General features: G+C 35.0%; 1 protein-coding gene across 1 annotated transcript; it reads right to left on the reverse strand.

Moving 5' to 3' along the window:
• Positions 1–530: 530 nt before the first annotated feature.
• Positions 531–3,289, reverse strand: LOC113726817 (uncharacterized). Its single transcript, XM_027250695.2, has 2 exons — positions 3,152–3,289; positions 531–1,751 (listed from the first exon to the last, which is right to left on the reverse strand). Exon 2 carries the CDS (start codon positions 1,695–1,697, stop codon positions 714–716), a length of 984 nt encoding a protein of 327 aa, XP_027106496.1. The 5' UTR covers positions 1,698–1,751; positions 3,152–3,289; the 3' UTR covers positions 531–713.
• Positions 3,290–10,062: the final 6,773 nt, after the last annotated feature.

The raw sequence follows: 10,062 nt of genomic DNA on the forward strand, positions 1-10,062 counted from the left end.
TGGACAGACCGCTCCACAAACTCTTGAAGGTCAACATCTTGAACAAGCAATCAAAGAAGCCGATTCAGCACACAAAAGCTTGTAAACATGGTAGAGCGGAAAATTTCATAGGTCCTTTGACAAAAGAAAAAGAAAAACTCATAGATCAGATAATTCTACAGTCTCTTTGCTGGTCAATCCCCTCTTCTCTTGCATTAATATTGGGAGATTGAAAATGTCTTTCTTAACATGGAATGAACCATTTCCCAATCAATACTCAATTGTCAAACTACATCCACGATGAGTGGAGCTAAGTATTTGCATGGTATCCAAGATGTTTACCAGTAGAAACAGAGGGCATAAACTGTAATCTCTATCCTTGAAAACGTCTGTTTTTATTACCAGCCAAAGGAGGCATATTATCTTCCTCGTTATTCCAAAAAATAGCAACCTCGTCTATATTTGTTGGGGTGTCCGTATCGTTAATATGAACAGCTAAGCAACATTAGACTAAAGAAGTGCATGTGAAAATAAACTAAATGCAAGACAAATCAAAATTAAACATCACAAGTGTAATAACTGAGACATGCATGCAATGCTTGAACATTGGTTTTCTCATGAACCAAACAAAGTATGAAGGCATATTGCCTTGCTCTACGTATACAACCTATACCAATTCAGTTGTTACTTACAATTTGCTTATGCAGCCAGCAAAACCGGCTTGGCCCTACAAACTAGTTACCACCAACAAGCACTGAAGGCTCTTTTTGACGACGATCACGAGCTGTAAAACCAGCATACCACGCAACCCTCATGAGCTGCATGCCAAGAACGAGCACCCACCAACAAACCAGTCCCCTGATGGTGTGCAACGTCCATGCTGGTGCAGTGAGCTCAGCTCCCAGCTTCAGCCCCCTCATCAGCTGCAATAACCGATAAGATTCATACACAACAGGGGTCACCAACCATACTGGCGACTGCCAGTGCCACGTAAGCATCTCTGTCAGTATTTGTACAGACAGAAGGAGAAGGTAGGGACCCAACAGAACCAAAAATGATATAGGAGGCAGAAAAGGCTGAAGCAGACCCTTTTGAGAAGCAAACATCGTCAACAGCGGAACAACAAAGCCCATTATGTTTGCAACCATGTTCCAGAACTGATAACTAACAGGAGGCCTACTGCCGAAAGCATGTCCAGAATTTTCTGGACGAGCACAAGAATCAGCTAGGAGGAGAAACAGGGATGCACCAAGATTAAAAATGCAGTCCAGTCCTGTCAATGAAAGAAGGCTGGCAATATTTGGACCGAGGAAAATTGACGAAACTGGTAACCACAAGGTGGGCACCATGCCTGTTGCTAACAGAATGGGAGGTCCCAAAAGCCACACCGTCCATCTCAGGTAGGGGAGCAGCAACATTGGCCGATGACTTGCATCCTCTTTGGAATTTTTTGCTGTAGCTTCATCAGTTTTCTCTGAATTCAGGGCTTCAAATATAGTGCCAGACTTCTGCAAGAATCTACCTTCAGCATCGCTAGCGGGAGCATACGCAATCTCCGCAGGTTCCCACGGGGTCATATTTGAAGAGCAAAGAGCAAGGCGCTTGAAGCCTCTTCTTGTTAGTGGCTTTTGGAATTTCCACAATTTCAATTGCTTATGGTGGTCAGAGGATAGACTACCCACCGATAAGAAAGATGTTGAATGGGCTAAAGTTGCCATTCCTTCTGCCACGAATGAGCTCAACAGCTAAGATGGAAAAATCCTGACACTTACCTGAATAAGAAATAAAAAAAATCTTCAGCAAGATTCAAGTATAGACTAAAATGAGAAAAGCTAACCGAGTCCATTTGCTGTATTACACAATATTTCCAGTTAAGATTCCAATGAAATCACAAGCAAAAGGTCCAAACCTCTTGGGGTGTTACAAAGAACTTACGCTACAACTCAAGGACTTTCAATGCCACAATCAGTAAAACCAGAGCACTGAAAGTATACTATTCATGTTCACCGTCACAGTGTCGACATTACCCAGAAGAAATGAGTTTGATTCCAGATTTGATGCTTTGAAACAATCATTTAGTCAATTAAAGGAAAAAAGTAAACCTCAACATAGTGTCCAAGCTGATAAAGAAATAGGAAGAAATCGACAAAGTTAGGATTTAGGATGAATTAAAATATAAATGGTTAGCCAAAAGGAACTTGATAGTCATTTTCAGATATACTGTAAAGATAATCATAGAAAATACAACACCATTCTATCATTGTATCTCAATCTATTCTCGAGTTCATTTGCTTCCAGCCCCTGTTTAAGATTGCCTACCAAGGAAGTTCCGGTTGTTGTCCACGGTTTTCCCCAATCAAGCTGAACTACATGACTCCACCATTTGGCTTAAAGAAGTACAGGACCAACAAAGTGATCTTTAACGAAGCAAAGAAGCTCAGTCATCGAACAGGAAAAAATAGTTGAAACAGGGAGGCACATGACCGTCTACTTTCTTATAAACTAATGGCTTTCGCTTTTACGAATCCAACAAAGATTTCGCAATTTTTATTAGACCCGTTTTTTAATATAAACCATAAGAGGTTGAAATTTCTTATCAATTAAATCACTCGAAGGCAAGCAGAAACATCTCAAGCAAATTCACGCAATCCCAGAACCTCAAAGATCAAACATAATAGATAAATTCTATGAAAACCAAATCCACGCCTAATTTCCTTATTGGTGAAATCTTTTTTTTTTTTAAAGAATTTTCTGAAACTAGATGCACTCAATCAAGAAGTAGATCCAAAAGATAGTAACAAAGCTTTTTTCTGGAACCCATGAGAATCATGTCATCATTTTGGACCCAAGAAATTATTATGTAAATCACCTATAGTTTGCATTTTCAAAGATTCTTTGGTTTTCCTATAGTTTGAAACTACCAAAACCTCCACCAAGATTATTGTATGATACGTTTTTACTGGAAAAGAAATTAAGTAATGTTTGCCTAAGATGAACTGGGGATCAGATAGAATAAAAAGCAACCAGCTATATGCTAAAACCAGTCAAACTCTTTATGGGTTCTGTGTCCAATTAATCAGGTAGGAAATCAGAGAAGCCAAGAAACCAAGATTCAGATAAAGATACCGGAATAGTAATTAGCAACTAGGAAGTGAAAGCAAAGAGAAAGTACCATCGAGAGGTTAACCATTTCTACAATCTACCCAGTGGCAGTGAGGTGGGACTTGGGAGAACCAGAAGAAGGCCTGGTTATTTCCTAGTAATTGTCGGAATCAAATATCCTAATGACAAGTAAATGACGTTTTAGGACTGCAAATGAGCAAATGCCTCCGTGGAAATAAATGGGCTCACTTTCAACTTTTAAGCAGCATTTTTTATTGGGCCTTGAATCCGTGTGACAATTAATTGAGCCCAGAAAGGGTGGAAAAATGTAAATTACACGCAAAGAAGTTGCGAAGTAGATTACTCACGAAGAAGTTGAAATACATTAGGACAAAAACCAGGCCAAAAAATCCCCTTGTCCCTCAATGCGTCTTAAATCCCATGACTCCTAACCCTTCCCTGTTGCCAAAAAAAAAAAAAAAAAGAACAGACAAAAAAGGCGTAATCTATTGAAGCACTTAAATTTTATCTCCAACATCCAATTTAATTGGCAAGAACATTAATTAGGCGATCGTGAAATTCGTGATTCGACTCTTAAATTCTTTTCTTTCCTTCTTTCTATTGTAATATTTGGAATCTCCTTTGAACTCCAAAAAAAAAAAAAAAAAAAAGTATTTTGAAGGACCAACATCAGACTATTTAGGCCATAGGAGACCTATTTTGAGAACGATGTGCCAAAACCAAATAAAATTGTAACAGCTATAGTGTACATTAGCAATTATGCTTTGCTTCCCATTCTAGGTTCTTCAAGTCCAGAAGAGTCCCGTGAAAAATTTTGATAAGCGTAGATGCAATATGAACGTCGCGGGGTTGCATGCATGGGGCTGCCTTAATTTTTACCCCGTCAAGAGAACCACCTTTTATTCTGGTTGTCACAAAACATTGAAAAAAAAAAAGAAAAGAAAAGAAAAGAGAGGCACGTCCAACATCAATGTTTATTGGTCTTATCTCCATTATCATTACACTCTCTATGCGGTTAGGAATAACTCTCTCTAATCTTGGGGTCTTGGCTCGCCAAACGATCAAGGATAAGATAATAATTGAAGATTGCAGAAAGAACTGGTTTAGCACATGCTGTAAAACATTTTTGAGAAGTGTCTGATTGAAATCAAGGCATTTTATAAATCTGTAGTGATTTAGTCAAATATCATTGGTCTAATGATGACTTGGCCACTAATAACTATCGGCTAATCAGAACATTAATTCGTGTTTGTCTCTCTAATCACTAGCCAGAATCTTTATGGTTGTTTCTTCGAATGAGCTTCTCTTGGTATTTTATCTCTGCTTATATATATATATTTTATACTTCAATTGATAAAAACAACAGCCGGTTAATTTAATTCCCTTGTCCAATTAGTCCATCTGTATGAAAATGTTAGGTTTCTTTGCTCGGCTTATGAGCCTCCATCGAGGATGGCTATGGAATTCACTTCACTACTTACGCAAACAATTTCTTTAACAAAGGCCAAAATCAACATTTGCATAAATCCACGGTCCACACCGTTAATTCACTCATCAAATTTTGGAAACAACTTGTATCTCATTTCCTTTTAACCCTTCACGCAACAAAAGAATTTTTGAGTATTGTTAGGGGTCTCACATTCCTTGGCTGCATTTACGGCAACATTGCTGAGAAGGGCGTGTGGCTTGTACTAAAAATCTAAAGGGATAATTTTATAAACCTCCTCTCAAGTTTCTGATAATTTCACTTAAATTCCCTTTAATTTTAAATATTATACCGACCTCCATTGATATTCTGAGTTAGTAAAAATAGCTTTTACCTTTCTCACTATTTTACATGAAAAAAACTTGTACTTTTAAAAGAGAAAAAATAGGGGAAAAATCAGAAAAAACTCATTGCAAAAATTTTTGTAACATCTTATTGAAAGTAGCTTTTACCTTTCTCACTATTTTACATGAAAAAACTTGTACTTTTAAAAGAGAAAAAATAGGAAAAAAAATCAGAAAAAAACTCATTGGAAAAATTTTTGTAACATCTTAAAATAATTACCAATTGAAACAGCTTATTTTAGTGAATTTTTTTTGTTATGGATTTTACTGAAAGTGATTTATATGGTATACCAAAAGACGTGATTTGTTTTTTTGACTAGTAGCCTACATTGGATTGTTGGAACATCTCTATGTGGTTTTTTTTTTTTTTTGCTTTTTTCTTTTTTTAATTTGATAAAACTTTGCCTTAGGAATATGATAGTAAGTAACACAGATAGAAATGTTAGTGGTGACATGGCTCTAATGGTAGAAAGAAAAGAATATTTGACAGTCCCCTGTTACTTTCTTTATTTTCTTCTCTAATTGGCAGCCTAAGGTAGTTTTGATAGAAGTGGGGACTTCTTGGTGGTTATAGAGGTAAAAGGATGGTAGTGTTGGTGGTTTTGATGGTATAGTGAAGAATGTAAAAAAGTTTTTCTTTTTTAAATCTTTTTAACAAGAAAGGTAATTTAGGTTTCCCATATAAAATTTTGTGTCTTTCTATAAATTTTGTTACCCAAACAGTAAATATAAGGGATGTTAGTGTAATTTTTTAAATTTAGAGAGGAGTTAGATGAAATTATTAAAAATCTTAAGAGGCTTCTAAAATTATCCAATTCTAAAACTCAACGGCGCTCAGACGTGCAAGCATATGCTCATTCTTATGAAGGTTTTGCGGCAAATACCGCTTATCTGGCTTTGCAATTGATTGATTCCTAATAATCAACTTGTGAAAGGTATATTCGCCGTCATAAGTGATTTAAAATCCCTGTCTAAATTAGAGGTCGAGAGTTGAAACTGGCACTCTGCAATTGAAAGATCTTTGGGACTTGCACATATACTAATAAATATATGACAATCTGAAAAATGACCAACCTATTTCCTACCGGGACGGGGGAGGTCAGGGTCAGCTGTACCGGAAATGGGGCAGAAACGGTTGACAGAGACAATCGTTCCTGAAGGTGGCTCAAAAATTTGTGCGGCTCAGATTACAACATGTAACTCGATTTTCACGTCATGTGTGGGGCCCACAAAAAATTGTTCTAAAGTTATTTCATGTGTAAAGAAAGTTACGCGCTGTACAAAAAATGTTACGCGCTGTTGAAAAATGCACAAATCGGCCCCTTGTCCAGCTATCCCTACCCCATCCTCTTTCTAAATAGGAAAAGGGTTAAATTATTCAGCTCTAGCTATTATCATCGATCGTAACATGCACTGAAATTATATGTCATTTACAAGAATACTTACAAATTCCTCACCAGTGGCGGATTTACACTGGGGGCACTGGGCTCTTTAAATTCCTATGATACCTATAAAAATTTGATGTAATTTTAACTGTACTTCCTGAAATTTTGTGTATCTATTGGTTTATAGGTCCCCACTGTCCCTCTTAAATTTCTATAATACCTATAAAAATTTGATGTAATTTCAAGTGTGCCCCTTGGAGTTGTGTATCTATTGGTTTATATGCTTTTAAAGTTGTCTTTGATTTTACCTGTTGTTACAACTACCGTAAAAAGGGTTTTTCAATAATGAATATAGTGAAAAATCGGTTACAAAATAAAATGGAAGACACTTGGATGACTAATTGTTTAGTTACTTATATTAAGAAAAATATACTTCGAGAAATTCAAAATAAAAAGGTTGTAAACCGTTATCAAAATATGAAAACTCGTCATGAGCAATTGTAAATGGTTTAGTTTGCTTTTGAAATAAAATTATTATTACATTAATAATTTTGAGTTTGTTTTTTGATATTTTTCAAGAAATATATGCATCATTTGTACTTATTGGTGAATATTTTTTTCCTTAAAAAACTAAAAAAAATAGTAGGTAAAAAATTTTAGAGTTGCTTTTGCCCCCATTGAAAATTTTTTGTGGCTCTGCCCCTGTTCCTCACTAATATAATTTTGAATGAAATTCAATTACATACCTTTTATAAAAAATGATTTGCTTTTGTCAACTAAACTAATATATGTTGGCGGGGCTAGCCATCCTTGATCGTGCCTAGGAAGGGTAAACATAACAAGTCTTTTACCTGAAAAAAAAAAAGAACATAAAAAAATCAAAATTAAATCTCCAATTTTTTACATCCCACTCTTTTCTTGCTTAAAATTTTTCTTTTAAAAAAAAAAAGAGAAAGAAACAATTTACCAGGAAACACAAGCTACAACTAATCGTTGTTTTACATATTTATCTAAATTTCACACAATATTGAAGTGTACAACAACTCAACTGATAGAAGTATTGAATCTTAATATTTAGATTAATCGATATTAAAATGGCCAAAGATGATAATTACAAGCAATTCTTACACTTTAGATGCTGATTTGGAAAAGCGACAATGAGCTTAGATGGCGAGTGAGAAATTGAAAAATTTTCACCCACCAACGGAGAACTTCCTCTCAAGTTCAAGGGTTACATACAGGTCCTACGCACTATGGGAGGATTTCCAGAGTCTTGATGATCCTACGTACAAAGTGACGTCATCAGAGGGTTTTACATGGGTCCTGCGCACTAAGGGAAGACATCGGAGTTGCATGTGTGTCTTATGTACCATGGGAGGATGGTGGCAAAAAGGGTTTCTGATGCTAAAAGGGGTGAACATTCCCTGCCACATTGCCGATGAGTTTGCGTCCAGCAGAAAATTCTTGGGAGTGCAAGGTGAAATTGGGTGGTTTAATAATAGAAGCAGGAGTTTTTGCGCGTTTTGTTTAGATTGCGGATCCTGTTTTTTGGACTTGGCATATGATTCCAAGCTCGACGACCAAAAAAGGGATCAATTAGACTAACAACAGCATACAAACACAACCGTACTTTCTCCCGACTCCGTTGTCTGTATGACATACAATGATAGAGCCAAGGGGGGCAGAAGGGGGCCATGGCCCCCCTAAGTTTTGAAAATTTTAATTCATAATATGTAAATATATGTGTAAAATAAAATTGGCCCCCCCTAAATTTTTATAATTTTAGTTTATATTATGAGAGTTGATATATATATATATATATATATATATATATATATATGAATTAGTCATATTTGAATGGAATGGCTTGCAAGCTTTTAATTTGACATGAATGTCCATATGCCTATTACATTCATTGTTTGGCTTATAGGTTTCAACTTGCTTTATTTGCAGTTTCTAGAGAAGTAGCTTCTGTTCACCAATTCTTCTCCAATTTAGTTTTCATTATCAACATTGTTACTGCATCTAGCAAATGTACTGATGAATTAAAGAAGGTTCAAGCAATTGAAGTTGCTACTAAGATTGCTAATGGTGAACTTGAAACTGGAAGGGGGCTTAATCAAATTGGCACTTTAAAACGAGTTGGAAATACTCGTTGGAGTTCTCATTTGGATTATATTTCTAGTTTACTGAAAATGTTCAATGCTACTTGTGTGATTTTAAGTAACATTGCAGTAGATGGAGATCCATACTCTTAACGTTTGTTTTAACTTTACATCTTATGAAAGACATTATGGAAGTTACTCATCTTCTTTGTATAGTATTGCAACGTAAATCTCAAGATATTTTGAATGCAATGCATCTTGTCTCAAGCACAACAAAGCTACTGAAGAATTTTCGAGATTCGGGATGGGATGATTTCTTGGTGAAAGTTAAATTATTTTGTAAGCAAACATTAAATTGACATCCCATGTATGAATGCTCAATATATTGCAAGATGTGGTAGATCTCGAAGTAATCATGATGAGATTAGTATGGAGCATTATTATCGAGTGGATATATTTCTTGCAACAATTGATTATCAATTGCAAAAGTTACATAGCAGGTTTAATGATTATATTGTGGAATTGCTTGTTTTGATTACTGCTTTAGATCCTAGAAATGAATTTATGATGTTCAAGATTGATAATATTTGTAAACTTGCAGAGAAGTTCTATTCGAATGATTTTATAGAGTAAGAACTAGTACATCTAAGAATAGAACTTCAACATTTTGAGTTCAACATTCCAAATCATCTTGAATTGCAAGAATTATATTAATGAGTTATGTCAAGATTTGGTAAAGACAAGAAAATTAGTGATATATCCTTTTATTAATAGATTGATCAGACTTGTTCTTACTCTTTCTGTATCAATTGTAACTACAGAGCGGGTATTTTTAATTATGAAAATAATCAGGACAAAGCTCCAAAATAATATGGAAGATAATTTCTTGAATGATTGTCTAATTGTGTATATAGAAAAGAAAATTGCTGAAAAATTTAGCAGTGATTCAATCATAGATGAATTTAGTTTTATGAAAGAGCGTAGAGCTCAATTTACTTCTAAAAAAAGATGTTGAAATTTCAAAGTATGTTAACATAACTTTTATTTTTTTTCAATTGAAAATAGTTATATTTATATTACATGGTTATATATATGTGTATATATATATATATATTGCATATGTGACATATTGGAGAACATCTTCTTATAATGTGCAAATTGGATGGTTTGTGATGTTATAAAATATTTAATCAAATGTTATCTTTTTTGTTAATTTTTGTTATGACTGTACCGCATATTTATGAATAGACATACCTTTATAATTAAATTTAATATTTGATATTTTTAGATGTCATATATTTAAATAGAAGAAAATTATTTTGAACATAATATATTAAGATAATTTTATTAAGAAAAAATTTTGGCCCCCCCTAAAAAAAAATCGTGGCTCCGTCACTGATGACATAGCATAGCAAGACAACCGTCCCGACCATTTTAAGGACAACCAACAAGGAGGGGTCCTACCATTTTTAGCAGAAGATACCACATTTAAATTTCACGACTTCCCCTTTAAATTTCACGATTTTCATTGTAGCTTACTGGAGTCAGCGCACCGGTCTTCCAAGCATCAGCTGCATCAGCACTCTGTTTCGTTTGTTTCATTCTATTTCCAGTTCGTGGTTGTAGCGAGATGGAGAATT

This window comes from Coffea arabica, chromosome 2c (assembly GCF_036785885.1).
Source record: "Coffea arabica cultivar ET-39 chromosome 2c, Coffea Arabica ET-39 HiFi, whole genome shotgun sequence".
NCBI classification, from domain to species: Eukaryota; Viridiplantae; Streptophyta; class Magnoliopsida; order Gentianales; family Rubiaceae; genus Coffea; species Coffea arabica.

Excerpts from the sequence above, each read along its gene's own strand:
- LOC113726817 (XM_027250695.2), bottom strand. The coding sequence starts at position 1,697 with ATGGCAACTTTAGCCCATTCAACATCTTTCTTATCGGTGGGTAGTCTA.